This window comes from Hylobates moloch, unplaced genomic scaffold (assembly GCF_009828535.3).
Source record: "Hylobates moloch isolate HMO894 unplaced genomic scaffold, HMol_V3 SCAFFOLD_11, whole genome shotgun sequence".
Taxonomy (NCBI): domain Eukaryota; kingdom Metazoa; phylum Chordata; class Mammalia; order Primates; family Hylobatidae; genus Hylobates; species Hylobates moloch.
In genome coordinates, this window is record NW_026652286.1 from 80,414,113 (window position 1) to 80,430,275 (window position 16,163).

At 46.7% G+C, this 16,163-nt stretch overlaps 1 protein-coding gene across 2 annotated transcripts in view; it reads right to left on the bottom strand.

The window, feature by feature from the left end:
• The window catches only part of SLC35F2 (solute carrier family 35 member F2), a 71,759-nt gene extending 63,426 nt beyond the window's left edge, over positions 1-8,333 (bottom strand). Inside the window, exon 1 of one of the 2 annotated variants that reach the window (XM_032167300.2) lies at positions 8,036-8,333. In XM_032167300.2, coding sequence (XP_032023191.1) covers positions 8,036-8,145 — 110 coding nt within the window. In that variant the 5' untranslated portion in view covers positions 8,146-8,333. The remainder of the gene's footprint in view (positions 1-8,035) is intronic. The other variant, XM_058446927.1, reaches the window with a different exon arrangement.
• Between the last annotated feature and the right edge of the window lie 7,830 nt (positions 8,334-16,163).

The following is a 16,163-nucleotide window of genomic DNA, read 5'->3' on the forward strand; positions in this document are numbered from 1 at the left end:
CGGCCTCCCAAGTGCTGGGATTACAAGCGTGAGCCACCGCGCCCAGCAGTGGCTCACTTCTATAAGCCCAGCACATTGGGAGGCCAAGGTGGATGGATCACTTGAGGTCAGGAGTTCGAGACCAGCCTGGCCAACATGGTGGAAACCCCCATCTCTACTAAAGATACAAAAATTAGCGGAATGTGGTGGCAGGCGCCTGTAATCCCAGCTCCTCGGGAGGCTGAGGTAGGAGATTCGTTTGAACCAAGAGGGGGAGGCTACAGTGACCCGAGATCATGCCACTGCACTCCAGCCTGGAATGAGACTCCCTCTCCAAAAAAAATAAGGAATTAGTAAACTCAAAATGTCAAGAAGGCTAAGGTTAATTGGGTGCAGTGTCTCACGCCTGTAATCCCAGCACTTTGGGAGGCTGAGGTGGGCAGATCACCTGAGGTTGTGAATTCAAGACTAGCCTGGCCAACATGGTGAAACTCCGTCTTTACTAAAAATACAAAAATTAGCCAGGCATGGTGGCGGGCGCCTGTAATCCCAGCTACTTGGGAGGCTGAGGCTAGCGAATGGCTTGAACCCAGGAGACGGAGGTTGCAGTGACTGGAGATCGCGCCATTGCACTCCAGCCTAGGTGACAAAAGCGAAACTCCGTCTCAAAAAAAATTTTTTTTTAAATAAATTAAAAAAAAAAAAAGCCAGGTGCGGTGGCTCACGCCTGTAATCCCAGCACTTTGGGAGGCCAAGGCGGGTGGATCACAAGGTCAGGAGATCCAGACCATGGTGAAACCCCGTCTCTACTAAAAATGCAAAAAAAATTAGCTGGGCGCGGTGGCAGGCGCCTATAGTCCCAGCTACTCGGGAGGCTGAGGCAGGAGAATGGCGCGAACCCAGAAGGCAGAGCTTGCAGTGAGCCAAGATCCCGCCACTGCACTCCAGCCTGGGCGAGAGTGAGACTCCGTCTCAAAAAAAAAAAAAAAAAAAAAAAACCACACTAGATGAACAAAACAACATGACTGGGTCACAAACATATAATGCAGAGTGGAAATTTTTTCTAAAAAAAGAGATGTAATCTTTTATGCAATGCCTATTGGTATTAAGGATTCATTCTCAGCCATGCATCCCATGCAATATCTATTGCAAGGTCAGTAATGTAACAATCAGAATATACAATGGCCATAGCTAGATATGATTCCTGATTCCTGGAGTCTAGTAGAATGCGCGGATACTAAATAATTTCATAGGAAAAAGGGGGAAGGGAGGAGAATTTATGGAGACTAGTAGAATCCAGAGTTCCCCAATTCCACAGGGAACTGCACAAGCCACAAAAGATTCCTAACTTTAAGATCCCTATCTTTGTTTAAATAACACTATAAAACAATACCCTTCAGCAGGGCTACATACCAGCTTAGGATTTATGCTGCATACACAGTAAGTGCTCAATAGATGTCTATTGATTGAATAAAGTCTGCACAGTTAAGCACAACTAAATGACTCCTTCAAAAATGTCTAGGACTTTACCCTTTGGAAGGTGGAAACCAAAATGAAAGGAGAAAGCACAGGTGTATCCTAGACCTGTTGCTAGACAATAACAAGGAGTGTGGGTGTTGGCCGGGCGTGGTGGCTCACGCCTGTAATCCCAGCACTTTGCAAGGCCAAGGGAGGCAGATCACTTGAGGCCAGGAGTTCAAGACCAGCTCAGCCAACATGGTGAAACCTCAACTCTGCTAAAAATACAAAATTGGCTAGGCACAGTGGCTCACACCTGTAATCCCAGCATTTTGGGAGGCCGAGGCAGGCGAATCAAGAGGTCAGGAGTTTGAGACCAGCCTGGCCAACATGGTGAAACCCTGTCTCTACTAAAAATACAAAAAATTAGCTGGGTGTGGTGACAGGCACCGCTGTGGTGACAAGGCGCCTGTAATCCCAGCTACTCGGGAGGCTGAGGCAGCAGAATCACTTGAACCCAGGAGGCGGAGGTTGCAGTGAGCCGAGATCACGCCACTGCATTCCAGCTGGAGTGACAGTGCGAGACTCCACCTCAAAAAAAAAATAAAATAAATACAAAATTAAACTGGCTGGGCGCAGTGGCTCACGCCTGTAATCTCAGCATTTTGGAGGGGGCCAAGATGAGCGGATCACCTGAGGTCAGGAGTTCAAGACCAACCTAGCCAACATGGTGAAACCCTGTCTCTACTAAAACTACAAAAATTAGCCAGGCATGGTGGCATGCGCCTGTAATCCCAGCTACTACTAGGGAGGCTGAGGCAGGAGAATCACTTGAATCCAGGAGGCGGAGGCTGCAGTGAGCCAAGATCGCACCACTGCACTCCAGCCTGGGCAACAGAGCAAGACTCCATCTCAAAAAAAAAAAAAAATAGCCAGGCATGGTGGCCCATGCTTATAATCCCAGCTACTCAGGAGGCTGAGACAGGAGACTCGCTTGAACTCAGGAGATCATGCCACTGCACTCCAGCCTAGGGCTCCATCTCAAAAAAACAAAGGAATGTGGGTGTAGACTGACCACCTATTATCCTTCCCTCCTCCAGCCCATGCCCCCTTCACACCAAGCTACTTGAAGTTCTTTAAGCAAAACACTTTCTGGCACTTTCAAGCCTAGACTACCCTTCCTCACCTAGGCCACCTGGAAAACTCATTCAGGCTTCATAATCCCGATCACCTTCCCTCTCAAGCTCCCCAACCCTATCTCACCCTGGTAGACTTGGTCTCTGCCCTTTTTTGTGCCATTGCTGAACCTTGCACTTATCTTTATAGCACTTATCATAACTTTTTACCATAATTTGATTATGAGCTTTCTCTAGAGCAGGAACTTAGTCCTATTCGTTATGGCCAAAGAGACTAGTCTGAAGCCTAGAACATTACAGATGTCCAAGGCTTGGTGATTGAAAGAATCAATGTATAAACCATGTCCAGCACTCTGCTACAAAAGGAATATGATAAAATCCATGCCCTCGAAAAGCTTACCATCAATTTGACAGGAAAAATATAAATATATAAAATAATAAAGGTTTTTGCTAGAGATACAAAGTTGATGGTTGTTATAAGGAATACGCGTTTTTAAAATATATGAATAGGCCTGGTGCAGTGACTCATGCCTGTGATCCCAACATTTTAGGAGGCCAAGACGGGAGGACTGCTTGAGCCCAGGAGTTCAAGATCAGCCTGAGTGACGTAGTAAGATTTTGTCCCTACAAAAACTAAAATTAAAAATTAAAAACATATCCATGAATAAATTAGGATCTATGTGTCAGAATGTAAACTGACAGTATACAATTAAATAATAATACCAGGCGCAGTGGCCCACTCCTGTAATCCCAACATTTTGGAAAGCCGAGGTAGGTGGATCACTTGAGCCCAAGAGTTTGAGACCAGCCTGGGCAACATGGTGAAACCCTATCTCTATGGAAAAAAAAATAAAAAATTAGTAGTACATGGCGGTGCATGCCGTAGTCCCAGCTACTAAGGAGGCTGAGGTGGGAGGATCACTTGAGCCAGGGAGGTCGAGGCTGCAGTAAGCCATGACCAGCCACTGCACTCCAGCCTGGCCAACAGAGCAAGACCCTGTCTCAAAAAATGATAATAATAATAATAAACAAATAAGTATTCTCAGATACTCCTGGAAGTCCATGGTCTTCTATCACAATATTTTTCACTTGAGTTGACAGCAATAAATCGCAAAAGCCAAAATTACAGACTCCACTAAGGAATATATGGTTCTCATTATCATGAACGCCTGGCACATAGTAAGTGTTCAATAAACTTTTATTGAATGAGTGATCTGATATTCCTAATCATAGAGAAAACTTGTCTGTACCCTATGGGGGCAGGTATATTAAGAGTCGGGGTCACTTAGAACATATCCTCCTCATAATGAAAACATAACAAGCTCTAGGCCCCAATCTTCTCCCTATATTTAGTACCCCGTTGCCCAAAAAGGCTCTTCTTGCCCCCTTTTGGTAAAAGGAGTATAAATGAGCTATGTGGTTATAAATCTCTCTCTGTATCTTGCCTATATGGTGATAACACATCATATCCATTCACCAACCTCTTTCTACACTCTCCCACCCTTGGTTCCCTGGCCACAGGTGGGGATTCACAAAGCTACTCAAACTTGGGACATGAGTTTTGACAACAAAGCTTAAAATATTGAGTATTAGGGGTACTGGATATCTGGTAAACCACTCTTTTCTGATTGCTGGGTCAGATAAAGAGAAACTGCAATCCAAAATCCAAGTGCTTGGATGGCTGCCAGAGGTAGGAATGGAAACTTTAATTAACAAAAGAGCCCAGGCCGGGCGTGGTGGCTCACGCTTGTAATCCCAGCACTTTGGGAGGCCGAGGCGGGTGGATCACGAGGTCAGAAGATCGAGACCACGGTGAAACCCCGTCTCTACTAAAAATACAAAAAATTAGCCGGGCGTGGTGGCGGGCGCCTGTAGTCCCAGCTACTCGGAGAGGCTGAGGCAGGAGAATGGCGTGAACCCGGGAGGCGGAGCTTGCAGTGAGCCGAGATCGCGCCACTGCACTCCAGCCTGGGCGACAGAGCAAGACTCCGTCTCAAAAAAAAAAAAAAAAAAAACAAAAGAGCCCAGCCAACTAAACAAGAAGCTTAGCCCGAGACCCTTGGAATAAAGACCAATAAAGGGAAGAGTTCAGGGAGGGAGGCAGAATGGAAAGGAAGACTTGAGAACCTTTGTCATCCCTCAGTCATTCATTCATTCATTCATGTGCTAAGGGTTGTGGTAGATATAAAAAAGAAAAAGACACCATTTCTGCTGTTAAAGAACTTCGTCCATGGCCAGGCATGTGGCTCACACCTGTAATCCCAGCACTTTGGGAGGCCGAGGCGGGCGGATCACCTGAGCTTGGGAGTTCGAGAACAGCCTGACCAACATGGAGAAACCCCATCTCTACTAAAAATACAAAATTAGCCGGCTGTGGTGATGCATGCCTGTAATCCCAGCTACTTGGCAGGCTGAGGCAGAAGAATAGCTTGAACCCGGGAGGCGGAGGTTGCAGTGAGCCGAGATTGCGCCACTGAACTCCAGCCTGGGCAACAAGAGTGAAACTCCGTCTAAAAAAAAAAAAAATACCCACAACCGCTATTCCACAAGAAAGGAAAAAGCCCTCAAAGAGATACATAAAAAGGACATTCATAGACAAAAGAAATCTCATATTTAGGAGGCTACTAGACTGATTATAAAACATACCCGGATTCCAAAAGTATCAGAACATTAGGAGAGAAAAAAAAAAAAAAAAAATCAGGCCAGGCACAGTGGCTCACGCCTGTAATCCCAGCACTTTGGGAGGCTGAGGTGGATGGATCACCTGAGGTCAGTAGCTCAAGACCAGCCTGGCCAACATGGTGAAACCCTGTCTCTATTAAAAATTAGCCGGGCATGGTGGCGGGCGCCTGCAATCCTTAGCTACTCAGGAGGCTGAGGCAGGAGAATCACTTGAGCCCGGGAGGCAGAGGTTGCAGTGAGCCAAGATCGTGCCACTGCACTCCAGCCTGGGCAACAAGAGCAAAACTCTGTCTAAAAAAAAAAAAAAAAGAAAAGAAAAGAAAATCATTGTTAATTCTTATCACATCTTGTTAAACATACATCTTGCCATATCATCTGCCCCGACCTCAAGGCCACTGGCATCTCCTGAAGCAATCACCACATGTTCCCATCACCCAAGAATAGAGAGAGCTAATGGTGATAACTAACCCATATAGAGCACTGAAAGGAGCCAGGCTCTGTCTGCCCTCTCCTGCATAGTCACCCAATTAATCCTTGTAACAGCCCTACAAGGTAGGTACTGTGATTATCTCCATTTTACAAATAAGAAAACTGGAGCACAGGCTGGGCGTGGTGGCTCACGCCTGTAATCCCACCACTTTGGGAGGCAGAGGTGGGTGGATCACTTGAGGTCAGGAGTTCAAGACCAGCCTGGTCAACATGGGGAAACCCCATCTCTACTAAAAGTATGAAAAAATTAGCCAGGCGTGGTGGTACATGTCTGTAATCCCAGCTACTTCGGAGGCTGAGGCAGAATAATCGCTTGAACCCAAAAGGTTGAGGTTGCAGTTAGCTGAGATGGAGCCTCTGCACTCAGGCCTGGGTGACAGAATGAAACTCCATCAGGAAGGAAGGAAGGGAGGGAGGGAGGGAGGAAGGAAGGAAGGAAGGAAGGAAGGGAGGGAGGGAGGAAGGAAGGAAGGAAGGGAGGGAGGGAAAAGAGGGAGGGAGACTGGAGCACAGAGAAGTTAAGTGACTTGTCCAAGAAGGAAGGGAGGGAGGGAGGGAAATTGGAGCACAGAGAATTGACTTGTCCAGGAAGGAAGGAAGGCAGGAAGGAAGGAAGGTAGGAAGGAAGGAAGGGAGGGAGGGAGGGAGGGAACTGGAGAACAGAGAACTGACTTGTCCAAGGTCACCCAGCGGAAGGAAGGGTGGAAGGGAGGAAGGAAGGGTGGGAGGGAGGGAGACTGGAGCACAGAGAAGTTAAGTGACTTGTCTAAGACAGACGGACGGAAGGAAGGAAGGAAGGAAGGAACAAAGAAGGAAGGAGGGAGGGAGGGAACTGGAGCACAGATAACTGACTTGTTGAAGGAAGGACGGATGGAAGGAAGGAGAGAGGGAAGGAGGGAGGGAGGGAAGGAGGGAGGGAGGGAAGGAAGGAAGGAAGGAAGGAAGGAAGGAAGGAAGGAAGGAAGGAAGGGAGGGAGGGAGGGAGGGAAGGAGGGAGGGAGAGAGGGAGGGAAGGGAGGGAACTGGAGCACAGAGAACTGACTTTTCCAAGGTCCCCCAGCCAGGATTTGAGTTCAGAATGTGAGTGCCATTAGCCATTACACTGAATTGCCTCCCAGCTGAGAACTTTTAACAAATCCATCAGGACATACACAACTGGATGCTACAAGGTGGTTTTTGGCCAGCTTTCCCCTTTAAACACGTGCATCAATTTCAAACTATATTTATATGATAAAAAATGCTTACACCTTTATCGATCTCGTTTTTAAAATGGTATGGCTTTTCAGGACTATCTTTCACAATCGTTAAAGGGAAATTCGCTTTGTTAATATGAAAAAAAATCAAACGTCTGTTTCATGAGTTGTCAGTGGCCAACGCTGTTTAGACCGGGGCTTGAACGCATCACCCCTTAAAGATCATCTTGTGGCCTTGGGCAAATTGCTTAGCCTTCTTTGTTTCTCCAGCGGCAAAGTGGATATAACAATAGTACCATCTCCTAAAGTGGTGAGGATTAGCTGATATTATCCATATAAATTGTTATGCACAGTACCTGACACAGAGCGAATGCCCAATAAATGTCTTTCACTATTTAGGTCCTGGGTTCTCTCATTTCCAGAGTGCAAGTCCTCCAGCAACCACAGAAACGCTTTCTAGAGTCGCTGCCCACTCCTTAAAAACATTTGTCCCTACTTTGCACAGAGCATAGTGATACCACAAACAGCCTTCCCTGGACCCCAGCCCTGGAGGTGGCTGTCACCTCGCTCAGGCCCAGGAAGAGAGAGACTGCTCTGGTCTCCCGCCCGGCAGCAGCACAAAACTTAACCAGGTTTTCTCACTTCGGTCAACTCTTGAATCACCGCACCCACTCTGGCGGGCTCGGCAGCAGACGGAATGAGGGCGCCGGCGCCAGGAAGTGGCGCTCACCCACCTGCCCAGCCCGAGGTGGGCACTCCTCCTTCACACCATCCCTGGGGACCTCGTCCCTCCACGGCGGAACGCCCCAGAGGACCGACCTAACAGTGCCAACAGGGCGGATTTCCCCCCAAATCCTCTAAAATACATTGCCATGATTTGGAAACGGGAGCCGAGGGAGACGCACCAAATGCTTCCCGAGGCCAGGTGAAGCGCACCATCCCTGGTGCGCGTGTTGAACCCCGAACCGAAGTCCGTGCGGCCGCCACCTCTGCCTCCCTGCTGGGGGCCTCAGAGCGTGTGCTCCGTGTCCACGTGCGCGCAGGGCCCGCAGCCGCCCCCGCGCCCCAGCGAAGCTGCAGCGCGCGCCCTCCACTCACCAGGTGAAGAGTTTGCCTTTTATCCTGCGCAGCAGGCTGGAGAACTCGCCCGCCGCTCCCTCCGCGAGGGGCTCTGGGGCGCCGGGGCCCGCCGGCGAGTCTGCCTCCATCGGCGCCCAAAACCCCCGATGTGCCGGGTCCCGGAAGACGGGAGGCGGCGCCTGTGCGGCCGGCTGGGGCTCCGCTCGGGCCCTGCGCTCCCTCCCTCGCTCGCTTGCTCGCGTCCCTCTCGCTCCTCCGCCCGGCTCCTTCAACGACCAATCATTAACTGTCAAGCCCTAAGGGCCAGACAATACATTTGCAGATTACAACCTGGCACCTCCAGGGTGGCAGGAGGAGAAAGGGCAATTTTTTTTTCGTCTTGGCAGCCGAGCCTTATTGTTGAGCGTTACCCAATGTGCCTTTCAGGTTTTTAGGGTTCCTTGTTTGAAATCACAAGATACAGTGACACGAGGTTATTGTAGGTGATTCCTAAGCTAAGAAGCGGTGAGTGAGCAGTGAGTTAGAAGCAGTGAGTGAGCCGGGACTCTCCTAACTGGAAGGACTGGCTGACCCCTCCTCTTCCCTCCCACTCTCCCTCCCTCTGGCTGATTTGTACAAAATCGCTTCATTAAAATAACTGAAGGCAGGCAGGGCGCGTTGGCTCACGCCTGTAATCCCAACACTTTGGGAGGCCGAGGCGGGTGGATCACCTGAGGTCAGGAGTTCGAGACCAGACTGGGAAACATGGTGAAACCCCGTCTCTACTAAAAATACAAAAATTAGCCGGGCGTGGTGACGGGTCCCTGTAGTCCCAGCTACTCGAGAGGCTGAGGCAGGAGAATCGCTTGAACCCGGGAGGCGGCGGTTGTGAGCCAAGATCGAGCCTTTGCACTCCAGCCTGGGCAACAGAGCGAGATGTCGTCTTAAAGAAAAACAAACAAACAAACAAAAAACCTGAAGGCGCTTCAGGTCTGTATCGCTTTTCCCTGCAAAACATGGGTAAGATCCTAAAAAGATCTTGGAAACTTGCCTTTGTGGCGTGTATGGAGGCGTGGCTCATTCCTTGCAGTGTGTTGGTTTTGTCTTTCAGTATTCAGTTGTCTCCGCTGTGCCAGGGAGACAGACGGTGCCAACCCCCGGCGCTCGGCTGGGATGCCCTGCCCTGGCCACGCCTTCCGAGGCTTCCACGGGCCAAAGAGGGATTAAGAGACACTAAGCTGGGGTCGAAAAGTTCCTGTCACCGACCCCCTGCTTCCGGAAAGGAGGAGATCCAGAAAACAAAAGAAAAGGTGTTGAGACCTTTTTTTTTTTTTTTCCTGGCCACATGCTTTGGGGGTTGGGGTGGGGCAAAATAAACGTATGTTCAAATAGACACGCTATGCAGACCAGCTGGCAATTCTGTAAGAGGAGTCTAAGAAAAAAAAACAGCTTTCGAAAATGAAATATGGCTCCAGGAACCCCAAGTTTAGCAGCTGCAGGAACCTCAAAAAAACCTTTGAAACTAAGAACGCGGTCATCCGTAGAGACTAATTAAGTATTATAATACAAGCATATCATGAAACAAGAGGACATTAGAAGCACATTTAAGATGTCACTTTTGTAAAGTAAACAACTCATTTAACCCTGCATATTGACAACGTTGAATTCTACCTGAGCCCTGTGGAAAATAATGACAATTAAGTAACCTTCCTAGGCCGGGCGCGGTGGCTCACGCCTGTAATCCCAGTGCTTTGGAAGACCGAGGCGGGCAGATTATCTGAGGTCAGGAGTTCGAGACCAGCCTGACCAACATGGCGAAATCCCGTCTCTATTAAAACTACAAAAATTAGCCCAGCGTTTTGGTGTGCGTCTGTAATCCCAGCTACTCGGGAGGCTGAGGCAGGAGAACTGCTTGAACCCGGGAGGCAGAGGTTTCAGTGAGCCGAAATCGTGCCACTGCACTTCAGCCTAGGCAACAGAGTAAGACTGTCAAGAGAGAAGAAAGAAAAAGAAAGAAAGAAAGAAAGAAAGAGAGAGAGAGAGAAAGGAGGGAGGGAGGAAGGAAGGAAGGAAGGAAAGAGGAAGGAAGGAAGGAAAGAAAGAAAGAAAGAAAGAAAGAAAGAAAGAAAGAAAGTAAGTAAGTTGAATTTCCCTCTGAACTTTCACCCACTCTGACCCTGAGCTGCAGGTAACCCCTCCTTAATAGCCCCTCCTGAGAAGTTGGCCTCAGGGTGAAACATTCTCTGATCTATTATCCAATGAAGAGCCACCTTTTCATTCCACTTCCCACCAGTAGGGAATAGACCCCCTCCTCCTACTGCAGGAACCCTTCCGCACAGTCTCCACCCATCCCCATTTGCAATAATCCCTTCAAATAAAGTCTCTCCTTAACCAAATTTGATTTTTTATTTGCAATATATACAGTAGTCACCTCCTTACCTGAGGTTTTGATTTCCACAGTTTTAGTTACCACAGCCAATTACCCTCTCAAAATAGGTGACTAGAGGATAGTAAGATATTTTGAAAGAGAGACCACATTCACATAACTTTTATTACAGTATGTTATAATTATTCTATTTTATTATGAGTTGTTAATTTCTTACTATGCCAATTTTATAAATTTTATTATAGGTATGTGTAGGAAAAAAGTGTATACTGTATAGGGCTAAATACTCTCTGCAGTTTCAGACATCCACCAGGGGTCCTGAAACATAAGGGAGGACTACTATGTTTGATTATGTGAGTATGAAGAAAAATAGAAGATACACGTCAACACAAGTAACTTTAAAAGAGGGTGGGGGACCAGGCGCAGTAGCTCACGCCTGTAATCTCAACATTTCAGGAGGCTGAGGCAGGAGGATTGTTTGAACTCAGGAGTTTCAGACCAGCCTAGGGCAACATAGTGAGACAGTCTCTTAAAAAAAAAAACCACACACACACACAAAAAAAAAACTCTGGCACATATAATAGAGTCCCCCTCCCTTTTTTTTTCAGACAGAGTCTCTCTTTGTCAGGCTGGAATACAGTGGCTCAATCTCGGCTCACTGCAACCTCCAACTCCCTGGTTCAAGCGATTCTCCTGCCTCAGCCTCCCAAGTAGCTGGGACTACAGGTACACGCCCATGCCCGGCTAATTCTGGTATTTTTAGTAGAGACACGATTTCACCATGTTGGCCAGGTTGGTCTCGATCTCCTGACCTCGTGATTCACCTGCCTCGGCCTCCCAAAGTGCCGGGATTACAGGTGTGAGCCACCGCGCCCGCCAATAGAGTCCCTGTTATGTCAATTGTATGCCTTTGTATAAATACATGAGATTAAAAGATGAATTTAGACATTGTAGCAAGCTGAATAATGTCCCCCAAAATATCCACGTCCTAATCCCTAGAACCTGTGAATGTTGCCTTGAGTGGCAAAATGGACTTTGCAGATGTGATTAAGTTACACACCGTGAGATGGAGAGATTATCCTGCGGGCCATAATGTAATCACAGTGTCATAGGAGGGAAACAGAGGCCAGGCATGGAGGTTCACACCTGTAATCCCAGCACTTCGGAAGGCCGAAGCACGTGGATCATGAGGTCAGGTGTTCGAGACCAGTTTTGCCACCGTGGTGAAATCCCATCTCTACTAAAAATACAAAAATTATCCGGGCATGGTGGTGCACACCTGTAATCCCAGCTACTCAGGAGGCTGAGGCAGGAGAATCACTTGAACGCGGGAGGCAGAGGTTGCAGTGAGTAGAGCTCGCGCCATTGCACATCAGCCTGGGTGACATAGCAAGACTCTGTCCCCCCGACCACCACCACCAAAAAAAGGAGGGAAACAGAAGGAAAAGAAAGTGATATAATGTAAGCAGAGGTTGAAGTGATGCACTTTGAAGACAGAGAAAGGCTAACACAAGCCAAGGAATACATGCAGCCACCAGAAGCTCAGAGGCTCGAGAAGAAAGTAGCCCTGAAAACTTTAGGCTTGACAACAGGCCAGTGAAACTGATTTCAGACTTCTGACCTCCAGAACTGTAAGAGAATAAATCTATGTTGTTTTAAGCCACTAAATTGGTGATTTATTACAGCGGCCATAGGAAACAAATGCGGATGTGTATACACTAATTTATAGAAATCAGGGTACACTGTCAAGTGAAAAAAGCAAATTTTAGGGTAACTGTATAATACGGTTACATTTTAATAAAAGCTACCAACTAAATATCTTTATATATACATATATTAATACATTGATAGACATATTTATATTTGCCGTGTTTATTATATAAGCAAGAAAAAGGATTTGGAAGAATACATAACAGGTTATTGATAATGGTTAAATCATGTGAGTGGTTGGGGATGGGGGCAGGGAATGAATAAGGGGGTGAGAGATTGCCATATATATCTTCATTTCGTGCCCTTACTATGAGCATATACTGCCTTTGCAATTTAAAAAATGTACAATTAAGACATTTTTCAATAGGTCACATTAATCTTAATTTAAAACATATTAAGGTCAGCTGGGCGCAGTGGCTCATGCCTGTAATCCTAGCACTTTGAGAGGCCAAGGCAGATGGATCACCTGAAGTCAGGAGTTCAAGACTAGCCCCACCAACATGGTGAAACCCCATCTCTACTAAATACAAAAAAGTAACCTGGCATGGTGGCACATGACTCTAACCCCAGCTACTTGGGCAGTAGCTGAGGCAGGAGAATTCCTTGAACCCAGGAAGCAGAGGTTGCAGTGAGCCGGGATTGTGCCATTGCACTCCAGCCTGGGCAACAAGAGCAAAACTCCATCTCAAAAAAACAAACAAACAAAACGTATTAGGCTCAACATGTCACCCCCAGGAGACAATGGGGCCAGGAAATATAATTAACCACTGACATGGATTCTAAAGTTATGGACAAAATTGTATGTATTTCTTAAACACAAAATCCTCCTCAAAAAGTGGCAATAGTAGTACTGCTCTAGCGTTGCTCCAAAATGAGCTCATCCCTGCTGAGGAGTATTGATCAGTCTACCTTATTTTGGTATCAGAATTAAAATATATTGAGTGGATCTGTGGGCACCGATCCACAAGTTTATGTCAATGGAAATTTACTGGAAAAATAAGTTAGGTGTTGGGGATTTTGCACATAGTAACTTTACTGCTTACAATTACAAAATAACAGCTACCACTTATTGAGCGCCTACTGGTGCCAGATAATTTAGATTTTCTATTATATGTATCAAATCACCCCAAATCATAGAGGCTTCAAACAGCAATCATTTTATTATCCCTTGAGGTTTCTGTGGGTCAGGAATTTAGGAAGGTGTGGGCAGGCGGTTCTGGCTCGAAATCTCTCTTGTGGTTGCAGTCAGAAGGTAGCTGAAGTGAGAAGGCGAGGAGTAGAGTGGGAGGTTTGGGCTAGAGCATCGAGCACCTGACCAGCATCTCTCTCTCTCTCTCTCTCTCCCCATTTAGTTTCAGGGGCTGTCCACGTGGTCTTTCTTTGTAGGCTAATTTGCTAATTTGGGCTTCCTCATAGCCAGGTGACTTCAGGATAATTGGTCCACTTACGTGGCAGCTGGCAGTTGGTTCTTACCCCAAGTAAGTGCCCTAAGAGAAAAAAGCAAGAGCTTATTGTCAATATCCTCCAACCAAGACCACAGTGAATGTATATGTAGTTCAACAAGTTGAATTTACTACTCCTTGCTGTGAGAGAGAATTCATGTGATGGGGGAACCATAGATTCTCAGTAACAGGGAGTTAGAAAGAACTAAATATATATAGGATGTTAGCTTGTTTAAGTGATTTGAAGAAGGGTCTAAAGGAAGCAGGAGTTCACTCTAGATTGGAGGCTGTTTGGATGCAATTCTTATTGGTATCTCAAGACATCTATATGGAGGGCAGACTTGGGTGAAGAAAAAACTGTAATTGGTAAAGAACTAGCAGTCACTTATTTTGGCAAAAAACCCAGAGTTGGTATTATACCGGTGGCACAATGACATTGTTTTTGTGCTTAGAGAAGATTATGAGCTAGCCTTGCTTTATCATGGTCTCAGGATAATCTCTTCTGAGAATGATATTCTGTTAGATTATGTCCTATAAAAGAATAATGTGAAGGCTGGGCGCGATGGCTCACGCCTGTAATCCCAGCACTTTCGAAGGGCGAGGCGGGCGTATCACCCGAGGTCAGGAGTTTGAGACCAGCCTGGCCAACATAGCAAAACCCCCTCTCTACTAAAAATACAAAAAGCCGGGCGTGGTAGCTACTGGGGAGGCTGAGGCAGGAGAATTGCTTGAACCCAGGGGGCAGAGGTTGCAGTGAGCCGAGATCGCACCACTGCACTCCAGCCTGGGTGACCAAACGAGACTCCGTCTCAAAAAAAAAAAAAAAAAAAAAAAAAAAAAAATAATAATAATAATAATAATAATATGGCTCAGCTGTGAGTGCCAGGCCAGTTTCAAAAAAAAAAAAAAAACAGTTTATTTTTCTATTCTTTCTCAGTATCTCCTTTCATGACCTAGCCAAAAAAGTCCTGTAGTCTCATTACCACCATAGTCCCAAACCCACCCAGGATCAAAGGAAGGGAATGTAGACCCCACCTTTCAAAGGAACAGGGTGTCACCATCACATGGGAAAAGAGCATATGGGATGGAAGATATTGTTGCAGCCATATATGGTCTGCCACAAATGCTTTGCAAATTGCTCTCAGGCATAATTAATACTGTTTTTCAGGTGAGTAAGCTAAAATTCAGAAAAGACTAAGTAAATTGTTCAAGATCTTCAGAATAGTAACTGATTGATACTGACATTAAAAGCACCAAGCTGTCTTTCCAATTTAATTGACAAGCATGTATGAGCCTCTTTCCCAGTATCTTTTTCTCATTGCTTGTAAAAATAATTATAAACAGATATACTTTTTAGATCTCACCAAATACAACATACTGAATAAGAAAAGCTATGATAGTCACATCCATATTAAGATTACCATCCATTTAAAAAAATAATAAGACTGTAGTTCTAAGTGATGGTTTTGGATATTTGTCCCCTCCAAATATCATGTTGAAATGTGATTCCCAAAGTTAGAGGTGGGGCCTGGTGGGAGGTAATTGGATCAATGGGATAGATCCCTCATGAAAGCTTTCGCACCATCTGCCTAATGATAAATGAGTTCTCACTCAGTTTACACAAGATCTGGTTGTTTAAAAGAGTCTGGAACCGGCCAGGTGCAGTGGCTCACACCTGTAACCCCAGAACTTTGGGAGGCCAAGGCAGGTGTATCACCTGAGGTCAGGAGTTCAAGACCAGCCTGGCCAACATGGTGAAACCCCGTCTCTACTAAAAATACAAAATACGTGGTGGTGCATGCCTGTAATCCCAGTTACTCGAGAGGCTCAAGCAGGACAATTGCTGGAACCCGAGATGTGAAGGTTGCAAAATGAGCCAAGATCACGCCACTGCACTCCAGCCTGGGCAACAAGAGCAAAACTCCGTCTCAAAAAAAAAAACTTCCCCCACTCTTGCCATGTGACATGCTGGCTCTCCGTCACCTTCCACTGTGATTGTAAGCTTATTGAGGCCTCACCAGAAGCAAATGCCAGCACCATGCTTCCTGTAAAGCCTACAGAACTCTGAGCCACCAATTAAATCTCCTTATTATTATTTGAGACAGGATCTTGCTCTGTCACCCAGGCTGCAGTGCAGCGGCACAATCATGGCTTACTGCAGTCTCAACCTCCTGGGCTCAGGCAGTCCTCTCACCTCAGCCTCCCGAGTAGCTGGGACTATAAGCATGCACTACCATCCCGGCTAATTTTTACTTTTTTTTTTTTTTTTTGAGACAGAGTCTCGCTCTGTGGCCCAGGCTGTAGTGCAGTGGCGCAATCTCGGCTCACTGCAAGCTCCGCCTCCCTGGTTCAAGCAATTCTCCTGCCTCAGCCTCTCTGAGTAGCTGGGACTACAGGCGCCTGCCACCACGCCTGGCTAATTTTTTTGTATTTTTAGTAGAGACAGGGTTTCACCGTGGTCTCGATCTCCTGACCTCGTGATCCGCCCGCCTCGGCCTCCCAAAGGAGTGCTGGGATTACAAGCGTGAGCCACCACGCCCGGCCTAATTTTTACATTTTTAAAATTTTTGTAGAGATAGAGTCTCACTATGTTCTCCAGGTCTCAAACTCCTGGGCTCAAGCAATCCTC